Here is a 14,030-nt window from a genome sequence, read left to right as displayed (position 1 = left end):
AACCATGGAAACCCGCAACACACAAGTCTAAAACGGTCTGATTTGGCTAGTGTTTCATGAAAAAGTGCAACAAGCCCAATGAACTGAAATAGGTTGTCCAAGATCCCGGAGGAAATTTGTGGCAAAACTAGAGTTCCTTATTCTGTTGTTGCAATTTAGCACGCACACTAGAATCTGTGATAAGACGTGCGTCACGCTCTGATTTTTCAGCCTTAGATGCATCACAGGAACAATGTATATTGTTTTAACACATTCTGATCCAGGCATGCTTTCTGCACGTTTAAAAAGGAACAATCCCACTACGCAATGCAAACAATGAGTTAACAGTCGCTTAGAAACCATGCGTCCCAGCATGCCATGCTCCCTAGCAATCTCGGAAGTGACTCGGAGCGTCGCCATTGCATTCTGGGAGTTGTAGTCTCTCGGGGCTGACCCGCCCCTTGTGCAGCTGCGGCGGCCTACGTTGGGAGAAAATCTACCGGGTGGCTTGGCGCGGTCCGAGCCCTAGCGAGCGGTGCCGCCCTACAACCATCGCCCCGGGCCGGCGGCCAGCTCCGCCTCTTCTCGAATCTCTCCCACAGCCCAACATGGCGGCGGAGGTGGATTTTGGCGACCTAGAGCTGTTCGAGGCGTTTGACCACCCAGAGGACTCGATTCCCAAGCCCGTTCACACCCGCTTCAAGGACGACGACGGCGACGAGGAGGACGAGCATGGGGCCGGCGACGCGGAGCTACGGGAGCGGCTTCGGCAGTGCGAGGAGACCATCGAGCAGCTCCGCGCCGAGAATATCCTTCCCGCTCGCTCGGGCCGGCTCGCCGGCGTGCGGTGGCGGCCTGTCTGGGAGGGCGCGGCGGAGATCCCGGGGGGGCCAGAATTCCCGAGTCGGCTCGCGTGCGCTGCCCCGGGGTCGGCGTCCTGGACTGGACGTGCTCCTCGCCGGCCGCCCCCCGCGCCCCACCCCCCACCCCCAAGCTCCAAGCTGGGGCTGGGTTTTTCCCCAGCCTTGGATGCCTCCAGGCTGCTAGGTCGTAGGCTGGCCACCACTTGTCCTCTCTCAAGTCCTTATCCGCTTTCCCTTTTTTTGTGTTTTGTTTTTCCAGCCAAGCCCAAGTGGATGCAGTCATTTTGTAGTTTGTCCATAGGAGAGAGCCGGCCGCCCAGACCTTCGCGTGGATCTGTGCTTTACGGTGGGGTAGAAGCCAGTGCTCAGGGTGCGGGGCCGGGGGCTCCCCAGGAGCTGAGGCCTGCAGAGAGGAGTGGCCGATTGCCTGGTAGAGTTGGGTGGATTCGTTTTAAAGTTCTTCAACTTTGAAATACCTTCCGTGGTGAAGGTGCGTTGCCAAGCTTTAGGAAAAACGCGCCAAATAAGTTTCCGTTTGGCTTAGTTACATGATGACAGCCTTTCTAGCAAGATTAGTTAGTATGTTTGTTTACGTTCTTAGAGAGTGGTTTTGTTTTTGTTTTTTTGAAACTATATGCGGGTGATTTCGGGTTCCCATAGTTTCCCGTTTAAAATAAACCCCTAAAGGCGGTTGGTAAATCATCTTTAGGGGTTTTTGAAGTTTGTTTTTCATGATGCCTTTTTTCTTTTACCTTTTAATATGTGAGATTTCATTTTTTATTTTTTTATTATTTATTTATGATAGTCATACAGAGAGAGAGAGAGAGAGAGAGGCAGAGACATAGGCAGAGGGAGAAGCAGGCTCTATGCACCGGGAGCCTGACGTGGGATTCGATCCCGGGTCCCCAGGATCGCGCCCTGGGCCGAAGGCAGGCGCCAAACCGCTGCGCCACCCAGGGATCCCTGAGATTTCAAAATACAGAAAAGTTGAAAGGATTGTAAGGTGAACATCCAAAGATTCTATCCTAGCTGGATTCTTTTGTCATCAGGACTTTGTTTTACCATATTGACTTTATCGCTTATCAGGCTGCTCTTTTTATTATTATTATTTTTTAATTATTTTTATTTTATTTATTTATGATAGGCACACAGTGAGAGAGAGAAAGAGAGAGAGAGAGAGAGAGAGAGGCAGAGACACAGGCAGAGGGAGAAGCAGGCTCCATGCACCGGGAGCCCGACGTGGGACTCGATCCTGGGTCTCCAGGATCGCGCCCTGGGCCAAAGGCAGGCGCTAAACCGCTGCGCCACCCAGGGATCCCCTGCTCTTATTATTATTATTTTTTATTTTATTTTATTTTATTTTATTTTATTTTATTTTATTTTATTTTATTTTATTTTATTTTATTATTTTATTTATTTTATTTTATTTTATTTTATTTTATTTTATTTTTTAGAGAGAGAGTGCATGCACAAGTGGCGGGGGTGTAGAGGCAGATGGAGAATCTTAAGCAGGCTCCTGACCTGAGCCTAAATCAAGAGTGGGATGCTTAGCCAACTGAGCCACCCTGGCGTCCCATGCTGCTTTTTCTTAAAATGAATTGCTGTTTAAATTTTGATGGGGTGTCACTCTCTGAATAACATTTTTGGTTTGGTTAGTCACTTTTGAACTACATGACCCTGCCTTAGAATATCTAAGTTAGAAGAGATGAGAAAACTATTTTAATTTTTAGGCTTAAATGCCTAGTTCTACAACAAAATAGGAGCTCCGTTAAGTGTATCATCCTCAAAATATTTGCAGGTCTTTTAACATTCTGACACGTAAAGTAGGAGTGAGTAGTTGAGTTTTATGATATTTGTGATTCTGTTTAATGAGGGCTTATATTCCTTAACAAGTAATAACATCAACAACTTAAAAGAAAATTGAACATTCTGACTCGACCAAGGTATGAGATATTGCACTTACATCGTTGTCCTTTATTAATATTGAATATGTAGCTACAATTTCTTTGTAAAAAGTATTTAGGATTTTTGTATTGTTTTTATTTGTTCAGTGTACTCTGAAAAAATCAGTCATGATCCTTTACTTTTAATTTCTGGAGGTAAAATATGAATTTTTAAATTTATTTGAATACAATTAAAATTGTATTAAATTTTTAATTTTTTAAAAAGATTTTATTTATTTATTTATGAGAGACAGGGAGAAAGAGAGAGAGAGAGAGGCAGAGACACAGACAGAGGGAGAAGCAGGCTCCATGCAGGGAGCCCAATGTGGGACTCGACCCCCGGACTCCAGGATTGTGCCCTGGGCTGAAGGGAGGCTCTAAACCACTGAGCCACCCAGGTGTCCCTGCATTAAATTTTAAATTAATTTATTGGTTTATTTGCGGGGTAGATGTTAACTAGTTTTATTGCACTGATCATTTCACAACATATACAAATATTGAATCATTATGTTGTATACCTGAGTAACTTTTAAACTGACTTACTGGCTAAAAATATTTGTGAAACATATCCAGAAAATTTTGACTTAATATTCAGAACAGGCAAGTTGACAACCTAGCCGTTCTTACTCCACAAATATTGGAGTTATTCTAGGATTAATATTATAGTATTACACTAGGTGAAGATTTATTTACACGGTTAAGATGTTTTCCTAAATAGAAATGATACAAGATTTCATTTTAGGAAAAGAGAAATGACTGCTTTTGTGGTTTTTTTTTTTTTTTTTTTAAGATTTTATTTATTTATTCATGAGAGAGAGAGGCAGAGACACAGGCAGAGGGAGAAGCAGACTCCATGCAGGGAGCCCGATGTGGGACTCAATCTGGGGTCTCCAGGATCACGCCCTGCCCCAAAGGCAGGCACTAAACCACCGAGCCACCCAGGGATCCCCTGCTTTTGAAGAAAGTACAATGAGTCGGTTTGCATTCAGACATCTGACTTTAAGAGTATAGGACACCTAGGTGGCTCAGCATTTGAGCGTCTGCCTTTGGCTCAGGGCGTGATCCCTCGGCCCCAGGATGAAGTTCCACATCGGGCTCCCTGCATGGAGTCTGCTTCTCCCTCTGCCTATGTCTCTGCCTCTGCTCTCTGTGTCTCTCATGAATAAGTAAATAAAATCTTTTTTAAAATTTTAGAACAAAAAAAATTTAAAAAGGAGTAAATGCTCATTTCCCATAATATGAATCTAAAATATTTGTCAAAGGACAACCTTATTATATGGAATAGTATTGTCAGGCTTTCAGAATTTTGGGGGCCCATGATCCAATGTCACATGGAGTTTTTTGTCTTTGGAACCAGCTGAAGTAACCAGCTACATTGATGACTAAAAGTTTAAAATTTCAGAATTCAGATGTATTTTGGAAGCCTCTGTATGCCTTACCTCACTTCTCAGTGTGAGCATACTTAGTGGATTTAAACTTGTTTATGGTTAGATATTAAATATATTGAATAGAACTGGGATTCCTCAAAAATAATAATTTTTAAAATATTTAAAAATAAACACTTTTTTAAAAAAGATTTTATTTATTCATGAGAGACACAGAGAGAGAGGCAGAGACATAGGCAGAGGGAGAAGCAGGCTCCCCATGGGGAGCCCCCTGTGGGACTCCATCCCAGGACCCCAGGATCATGCCCTGAGCCAAAGGCAGATAGATGCTCAACACTGAGCCACCCAGGCGCCTGATAAGCAGACTTTCTAATTGAGTTGATAATTTAAACAAATATTCATTTATAAAGGGGTTATAATCACCCATTTAAATGATAGCATTGTGGGCTTTGCCAATACCCCAGGCAAGCATTAGTGTCCTAAAAAAGGAATAAATTAAAATTTTCTAAAAAAGAAAAAGAAAAAAATTTTCTTTTTAGAATTAGTGCTCTTGTCAAACTGATAAAACATTCTACAGGAAACTTAAAAACAAGAAGAAATAAAATTATTTAGGTAAAATTTGTACCACAAGCCTTTTGGTTTAATCCTTATTTTTAGAACTGTTATGATCAGGAGTTTCTCCCTTTTTTGTGCAATAAGCATTTTTAACTTTATATTATGAAAAGTTGTGGGGATCCCTGGGTGGCTCAGTGGTTTAGCACCTGCCTTTGGCCCAGGACATGATCCTGGTCTCCCGGGATAGAGTCCAGCATCAGGCTCCCTTTATAGAGCCTGCTTCTCCCTCTCCCTCTGCCTCTGTCTCTGCTTCTCTCTCTCTCTCTCTCTCTCTCTGTCTCTATGAATAAATAAATCTTAAAAAAAAAAGTTGCAAATGTCTGGAAAATAAATATTACAATTAATACCAGGTTTTTTCATTACTATATTTGACAGTTAATGTTTGGCCATATTTCATTTTCATCCCACATACACATTTTATCTTAAATATTTCAGCATGTAACTTTTTAAAACAAGACTTTGTCATGCATAATCACACCACCACCATCACAGTATCTGGTATGATTTTTTTTTTAAGATTTGATTTATTTATTCATGAGAGAGACACAAAGAGAGAGAGAGAGAGAGGCAGAGACACAGGCAGAGGGAGAAACGGGCTCCATGCAGGAAACCTGACGCGGGACTCGATCCTGGGTCTCCAGGATCACACCCTGGGCTGAAGGTGGCGCTAAACCGTTGAGCCACCTGGGCTGCCCACTGGTTTTGTTTTGTTTGTTTGTTTGTTTGTTTGTTTTACAGATTTCTTTTTTTTAATATTTTATTTATCTATTCATGAGAGACACACAGAGAGAGAGAGAGAGGCAGAGACACAGGCAGAGGGAGAAGCAGGCTCCATGCAGGGAGCCGGACGTGGGACTCGTTCCCAGGTCTCCAGGATCAGGCCCTGGGCTGAAGGCAGCGCTAAACTGCCAAGCCACCCTGGGGCTGCCCTGTTTTGTTTTGTTTTTTAAAGATTTAATTTATTTATTCATGAAAGACATAGAGAGAGAGGCAGAGGGAGAAGCAGGCTCCATGCAGGGAGCTTGACGTGGGACTTGATCCGGGGCTCCAGGATCAGGCCCTGGGCCGAAGGCAGATGCTCAACCATTGAACCACACAGGTGTCCCTGGTATGATTTTTTTTTTTTAATTTTTTTTTTAAAATTTATTTATGATAGTCACAGAGAGAGAGAGAGAGAGAGGCAGAGACACAGGCAGAGGGAGAAGCAGGCTCCATGCACCGGGAGCCCGATGTGGGATTCGATCCCGGGTCTCCAGGATCGCGCCCTGGGCCAAAGGCAGGCGCCAAACCTCTGCGCCACCCAGGGATCCCATGATTTTTTAAATAACATTCCCACCTCAGTCCATATTCAGATTTCCCCAACTGAATGTCTTTATAGCTGGTCGCTCGAATTGGACTCTAGTCGAGTACCATACAACTGGGGATCCCTGGGTGGCTCAGTGGTTTATTTTATTTTTTTTTTAATTTTTTATTTATTTATGATAGTCACAGAGAGAGAGAGAGAGAGAGAGAGAGAGAGAGAGAGAGAGGCAGAGACACAGGCGGAGGGAGAAGCAGGCTCCATGCACCGGGAGCCCGATGTGGGATTCGATCCCGGGTCTCCAGGATCGCGCCCTGGGCCAAAGGCAGGCGCCAAACCGCTGCGCCACCCAGGGATCCCTGGCTCAGTGGTTTAGCACCTGCCTTTGGCTCAGGTCGTGATCCCAGGATCCTGGGATCGAGTCCCACGTCGGGCTCCTTGCGTGGAGCCTGCTTCTTCCTCTGCCTCTCTCTCTCTCTCTCTCTCTGGGTCTCTCATGAATAAATAAATAAAAATCTTAAGAAAAAAAAAAAGGACCATACAATAATTGCATTTGGTTTTTTAAAACATCATGGGTTTTTTTGTTTTGTTTTGTTTTGTTTTGTTTTTTAATTTTAGAGCACAAGGGCTCTCATGTGAGTGCACAGGAGAGCAGGGGGAGGGGCAGAGAAAGTCTTAAGCCTATCCTGCACTGAGTGCCTCAGTGCTGATTCTTTCCCTGGGCTTGATTCCCAGAACCCTGAGATCATGACCTGAGCCAAAACCAAGGGTTGGTCACTTAACCAGTTCTGCCACCTTAGGTGCCCCCCAAAAAAGTCTTTTTTTTTTTTTTTAAGATTTATTCATTTTAGAAAGAGAAGATGGAGGGAGGGAACTCAGGCAGACTCTGCTGGGAGCATGGAGCTCAGCAAGGGGCCAATCTCATGACATCGAAATCAAGCAGCCTCAGATGCTAAACCCACTAAGACACCCAGGCACTTCAAGACATTATGTATTTTTAAAAAGAGAAGTTTGTGCAAATTCAAATAAGCTTCTGAACTTCTCCATATTATTTAATTTTGTTTCTTGATGCAAGCAATTCCAAATTTAGACTGATTTATTTCACATGCTGTGTAGGTAAAGGACTAGGAGGCAGGTGGGAAGAGGAGGAATCTGAGACTCAGCTGGTCCAGGTTACCACTGGGATATTGTGCAGGTCTTGGGGCCACATTCTACTTTTCCCCCCAGTATTTGAAAATCAAATCTAAGAACAGTATACTTTTTATATCTCTGCTTTAGAATCTGGGATTTGGAATATTGGAAGGTGCTCTGCTCTAAGAGGCTGTCCATATATTTATAAACTGTTTCATTTTCCTATATATTCCTAAGCTAAATTCATTCTGATTTTTTTAGAAATATATTCTTGTAATCTGCTAGTTTATCCAGACCCTCCCTTCCCATAGTCTGTAAAGGAACTAGCCATTAGATAAGGAATTTTTTTTTTGTTTGAAAACTGAAAGATTAACTGTGGTTTTAAATTTTATGTGAAATATTTTTTAAAATATGTAAGGGGTAGAGGGTTTTACATAGAGGTTTATGTAAAACCATTAAAATAGGTAAAATTTTGTGAAAACTTAGATATATTTTTTTTAAGATTTTATTTATTCATGAGAGAGGCAGAGATGTAGGCAGAGGGAGAAGCAGGCTCCCCATAGGGAGCCGGATGCGGGACTCAATCCCAGGACCCCAGAATCAGGGGACCCTAGCTGAAGGCAAACACTCAACCACTGAGCCACTCAGATGTCCCTGAAACAGATTTTTCTTGAGAAAACAAGAGTTCTTGGTGGTTCTTGATCTTATTTGTAAAATATTCTGTAGTCTTTGGTACTTAATACTTTAAAAAGTTATGTGTTTATACGTTTATGAGCTTTAATATCTTCTAAGAATATGTTTTAACTTCTGTTTTAGTGGAATATTGGTGAACAATACTAAGTTAGATGGACCTTTATTACAGATTCTATTTATGAACAATGTTATTTCAAAGTAAGTAATTTTCCCTTTTCTACATATGATGAGTTAATATGTTTATGAAACAATGTCTTCTATAAGTGTACTGTTTTCATTTGTATTTAATTCCATCTTTATTTAAAATTTAGGGAATCATGATTAAGACTAAGGACATTAGCATCTGTAAACCTGAATTTGAAACTGAGCCCCTACTTTCTACATATGGTGAATCTGGGCAGGTCACAACCCTGTCTGTGTATCAGTTTCCTTAATGGGAAACAGGATACTAATAATAACTATTTCTTAGATAGCCAGCTAAATGAGCACCTGTAATAGCCTCTAATAAACATGACAACTGCCACCACAGCAGTAAGTAATGCTAATGGATTTTCCCCCCAAATTAGGAACTTTTACCCTGTTGGCTCTCTTTAAAACTTAGCCACATGATTTTATGTTTGTGAGTGTGAGACTTAGACCTTTGCAAGCCTTCCAGCATGCTTGGGTCTAGGGTGACTGTGCGTTCCTGCAGTGCTTGCTAGAATGTCCTGAAATGGTTTGAGGCTGTGCCCTATCTCTTCCTCAGAACACGGTCCTAGACATTTCAGACAATTGGTTGCCCTTCTGCTGGCTCACTGAATCTATTGTTATCTTAGGTGCTAGGCAAGGTAAAGAAGGTTATGGGAACCATATATATAGAGAGAGTGTTAGCTGTGTGGCAGGCCCATTACTTACTTTATCTCAGCCCAGGTGGAACCCGAGGCTCTGAGGTGTGGGGATGCTGGATAGTGAGTGTGGCAGTAGCAAGGTACTGGGCACTAGCACTGCTGTCACCATCGGATTTGAATCAGCATCTCCTTGTAGCTCATGGCAATCTCATTTCTGCACCATATATCTACCATTTTGCTTGCAGAAATCTTAGAATGTCAGAGCTAAAGGGACCTGAAAGATCAAGTCTGGTGAAGAGCAAGTTGGCTGCCCCACTGCAGCCTAACCTGGTCTCTCCTTTGGCACCTCCTGAACGAGTATTAACAAATATGTGATGAAGGCAGTTCTTGACCTGGAAAGCTGGAGTAGGTGGACCTCAGTAGTTTTGCTACTTCACATTGTGTTTCTATTACATTTTTTTCCCCCAGCTTAACATTTATATAGGTGTTTTCTTATATGTGCATAGGGAGTATCTGGGAGGAAGGTAGGGAAGAATCTGTGTTGGTTGTCTTTGCATTGCAGAGATAGGTGGCTAGAACACAGCCAGGAAGGAAGCTTTTCATTACATAATCCTTTTACTTTTTTGGATTTTGAACTGTGTTTTACATGGATTATGTATTCAAAATTCAAGTGTGTAAAATTTATAAATAAAATCTATCTATTCTCAGCGCAAATGTTTGCCACTGTTACATGCCAAACACTGAGTGAGGTTATAGTCATTTTATTCACTCAGCAACAATGTGTGCTTTTTCTTAAGAAATATGTTCCTGAGTGTTATAGTCAGTGATTAGATAAATGACTGAAGAACAGAATAACAGAATTTACTCCTGACATCTTCTAATAATGTGTAAGACTGCAGTTGTTTCAGTATTTACTCTGGGTTCTGACTGTTGTGTCCTCTCATGCAGGCAATATCATCAAGAAATAGAGGAATTTGTATCAAATTTAGTAAAAAGATTTGAGGAACAGCAGAAAAATGATGTGGAAAAGACTTCCTTTAATCTTTTGCCCCAGGTATTTCAAACTTAAGAGACTTTAAGATTGATAGGTTATGCTTTTTTTTTTTTTTAGGTTATGCTTTTCACTGCCAATTGTTAGACCATAGGGATCCTCTTGTATCAAAATGAAAATGATAAAATGGAAACCATTATGTCCTACACCTGAACCTAATATAATGTATGTCAACTATAACTTAAAAATAACAAGGTTGTTAACATTGTTTATTCTCTTCCCATCCTTCAGTTCAGCTTCCTTCACTGATCTGACCAATGCCACCACAGGGGCTTCTTTTGCACTGTGTGGCTCCTTTCCTCAGGGGAGTTGTATTCAGACCTGGCTTCACTCAAAATTAGTTTTTTTTCCCCATTTCCTCACTTGGATACATGGTTTGGGGCAAAACATTAATTTTAAGCCAGAAAAAAAAATCTATTTTTGGAGTTTATAAAAGATGAATTCTTTTTCTCTAAAAACCAATAGGTTCCCATGCCATTCTTTTTTCCCCTTCTATTTGTTGGGAAAAAAACGGTAGCATGTCCAAAGAAATCTCAGAAATTTTACTATGTGACTATTAGAGCATGAATTTAATATTTATTTATTTATTTATTTATTTATTTATTTATTTAAGATTTTATTTATTCATGAGAAACAGAGAGAGGCAGAGACACAGGCAGAGGGAGAAGCAGGCACCATATAGGAAGCCCGATTTGGGACTCGATCCCGGGTCTCCAGGATCACACCCTGGGCTGAAGGCGGCGCTAAACCACTGAGCCACCCGGGCTGCCCTGAATTTATATTTAAAAAAAAATCAGAATTATGATTTCGGGCTTTGATTTTTTTGTTTTTTTGTTTTTTTGTTTTTTTTTAATTCAAAATTAAGGTAAGTAGAGTCCTTCAAATAAGGATTGTTAGCTGTTTATCCTCAGGTTCGGGAACAGTGTTCTGATTACATTTTCACCACCTTTAGTTTTCATGTATCATATACAATTTTTAAAGATTCAAGAAACAGAATGCATTTAATAATAACCACACTGAATATTACCTAATTTTTTATTAAAGGAGCACTTTAGAATTTTATAGTGGTGTGAGTTCTATGAGAGTTATATTATCCATATTGACCAGTAATGTAGAATCACATATTTTTTTTTATCTTTCTGGTTATCTGATTTCAAGATAAATTCTGCCAATTTAAGCATTGAGAGTTTAAATATTTAATTCATTAAATTTAATAAATGAATTAATATTCAATAACATGAAAGCATAATGTATGCTAATGCTTCAGAAGGTGCTGTCTTTTGTGTCTTATAATTTTTAAATTTTCCTGCTTGTGAAATTTATTTCATAAACATTTTTAGCCTCTAAATTTACCCTATGACAATGATGAATTAAAAACTTTATATACTTTAGTGGTATATATTAGAAGATAAAGGAGTGTATTTAAATTTCTAATATTTGAGATTTGAAGTTGTTAAAAATTGGTTACCTTTTGTAATGTGTTTTTCTTTGCACTAGCCATCTAGTGTTATGCTAGAAGAGGACCATAAAGTAGAAGAATCCTGTGCCATTGAAAACAACAAGGAAGCTTTCAGTGTAAGTTTGGACATTTTAGTTTTGAATTCTGTAGTTAACACATTTCCTATCCTGTGTCATTTGGGTGGCATTGAAATGATTAGATGGTATAGCCATATGTCATCAAATGATCACCATCCTTTCATGAAATTTGTTATAAACAGTGGTATAGACTTCAGGCTCTAAATAGTATAGTTTGCTTTTTAATACCTATTGCATATGCAATAGACATACTTTGGAGCACTTTATTTTTGTCCTGACAAACCTTATTTTGTTGATGTTCGTGAATGTGGATGATGATCTAGAATGTGTGCATGGTGCACTTACAGATGGCTGAAGCTGAGAGGGGATGGATAAGTAACTAATATAACAGATGGCAGATAGATAAAAATGTTGACAAGCTCAAATGGTGGGTGAAAAATAGAAGCAGCATAACAGAGATAAGCCTACATTTAGGCCTTTCTGCACCTAGGCGGAATTTCACTGTCAGTGCAATGGAGTGCTGTGATTTTGCAACTTAGAGGTTTTTTAAGGAAGATGATGTAATCCTAGATTCTGTTGAAGGCAGACTAGTTTTTATGTTTAGGGAGTATTGTGCCCCATTGATAGGCCACAGTCTTGAAGACATGGGGCTGCTGGGGTGATGAAGAGCCCCCAGCATTGCTGAAGAGATTGACAGGGGATATCACATCTCTGCAAATGTAATAAAGTCTGTTGTTTGCAAAAGGTGTCATTTTAGATCACTGTAGTGCCAGGTGGCAGAACCAGGACCAGTGACTGGATAAACTACAAACAGGCACATTGCAACTCAAATTTTAGTGCAAATTTCTGTCAGAGATGTGAAAATGAAGTGGAGTAGGTCTCATTAAAAAAACAAAAACAAAAAAACCCAGCAAATTCCATGTCACTGTAAAAACTCAGGCACTTTAAAAAAAAAAATTTTTTTTAAAGATTTTACTTATTTATTCATGAGAGACAAAGAGAGTGAGAGAGGCAGAGGGAGAAGCAGGCTCCATGCAGGGAGCCCAATGTGGGACTCCATCCCGAGCTCCAGGATCAACCCTGGGCCAAAGGCAGATGCTCAACTGCTGAGCCACCCAGGCATCCCTAAAGAAAAAATTTGAACTACATAACTTTTCATGTCCCATCTAACTCCAGGGTTCTGGGATTTAGGGTGACACCTTCCTGGAAAGGGATAATTTTATGTATGATTTAGTCTTTTAATAAAGAATAAATATTTATATTATTATTATTATTATTATTATTATTATCCCTTTTGGATTCCAGGGACACAGCAATGAAAAAGAAGGGCTAAGTCTCTGCTGTCATTAAATTACATCCTAATGAGGGAAAGCAGTGTTCTGAAAAAACTAGATCAGCATAAGGAGTTAGAGGGTAGCTGTGGGCATTTGGTTTGTAGAGTGAGTAGATGGTGACAGCCTCTCTGAGCTGAGACCTGAATAAATTGAGGGAGTGAGCTATAGTGTAGTTTGAATGAAGAGTACTCCAGGCTGTAGAAAAAGTAAGTGGAAACCCCTGGGGCAGAAGCAGACACTTAGAGGTTGCTCACTATGTATCAAGTACTTTTCTAATCTCTTTACAGACACTGCTCATGAAGGTACTATTATTATTCTCATTTTACATATGAGGAAACAGACATGGAAAGCTAAGTAACTTGCCATTGGTCCCTTAGCTAGTAAGCGACAAAGCCAGGCCTTCTGACCCTGGAACATAAGATAGATTTATTTATTTATATATTTTTAAAGATTTTATTTATTTATTTGAGAGAGAGTACAAGCAGGCGGAGAGAGGCAGTGGAAGAGGGAGAAGCAGGCCCTCCACTGAGCAGGGAGCCAGATGTGAGGCTGGATCTCAGGACCCAAGCTGAAGGCAGATGCTTAACCAGCTGAGCCACCCCGGCGCCCATAGAACATACTTAAATCTTTATGTTACCTCATAAGTCATAGTGAGGGCTTTGGGTTTTACTCTGAGTGAGATGACAAGCCACTGGAGGATTTTAAGTACAAATGTGACATGATACAACTTGAATTTTTAGAAGAACTGGCTTCTCTGTGGAAGATAGTCTGTATCTGGTTTACATGTGGAAGCTGGAAGCCAGTTAGAAAGTTAATAGATTGATCTCAGGTGAGAGAACATGGCAGGTTAGTCAGTCTAAAGAGCCAGTGGCGGAGGTGAGAAGTGGTTAGAACTGGGTATACCTTGAAAGTAGAACTGATCAAATGTGTTGATGAATTGGATGTATAGAAGCGAAAGCGAAACAGAAGTCAGAATGACTCAGGTTTTTGATCTGAGCAGCTGGAAGAATGTCCTCACCTTTTCTGTGATGGGAAACTGGCAGGAGGAGCGGGTTTGGAAGGGAATGGGAATCCCAGTGCTATTTTAGGTAGGTGAGTTTGAGATGCCTCTTACGTGTCCAGGAGAGCTGTCAATTGACACTTGAATATACAAGACTGGAGTTTAGGAGGCAGAACTGGATGTCTGGGGGTTGTCAGCATGTAATAGTCCTTCGTACCATGGGCCTGGGCAACCACTTCGAGAGTGCAGGTTAGAGAGGATGACTGAGGCCAAGTCTCACAGAAGATGGAGAGTTGAGGAGGACTAGTCAGCAGGGTAGGAAGAAAACTGGAGCATGTGTCCTAGAAACCTAGAGGTTTCTCTGAGGAGGTTT

At 40.8% G+C, this 14,030-nt stretch overlaps 1 protein-coding gene and 1 non-coding gene across 4 annotated transcripts in view; both read left to right on the top strand.

Moving 5' to 3' along the window:
* Positions 1-415: 415 nt before the first annotated feature.
* The window catches only part of ZCCHC8 (zinc finger CCHC-type containing 8), a 33,077-nt gene continuing 19,462 nt past the window's right edge, over positions 416-14,030 (top strand). The window contains exons 1-5 of one of the 3 annotated variants that reach the window (XM_041728979.1): positions 416-786; positions 2,743-2,785; positions 8,033-8,107; positions 9,685-9,790; positions 11,285-11,362. In XM_041728979.1, the coding sequence (XP_041584913.1) occupies positions 588-786; positions 2,743-2,785; positions 8,033-8,107; positions 9,685-9,790; positions 11,285-11,362 (501 nt within the window). In that variant the 5' untranslated portion in view covers positions 416-587. Of the gene's footprint in view, positions 1,333-2,742; positions 2,786-8,032; positions 8,108-9,684; positions 9,791-11,284; positions 11,363-14,030 lie in introns of those variants that run through there. The other 2 variants (XM_041728980.1, XM_041728981.1) reach the window with 2 other exon arrangements.
* On the top strand, positions 8,550-8,682 carry LOC121475890. The gene has a single exon (XR_005983839.1). It is a non-coding gene; the product is annotated as a small nucleolar RNA SNORA9 (small nucleolar RNA).

Source organism: Vulpes lagopus, chromosome 14, assembly GCF_018345385.1.
Source record: "Vulpes lagopus strain Blue_001 chromosome 14, ASM1834538v1, whole genome shotgun sequence".
In the NCBI taxonomy this organism is placed as follows: Eukaryota; Metazoa; Chordata; class Mammalia; order Carnivora; family Canidae; genus Vulpes; species Vulpes lagopus.
The sequence above is the reverse complement of the archived record's forward strand: the minus strand, read 5'-3'. Positions and strand labels throughout refer to the sequence as shown.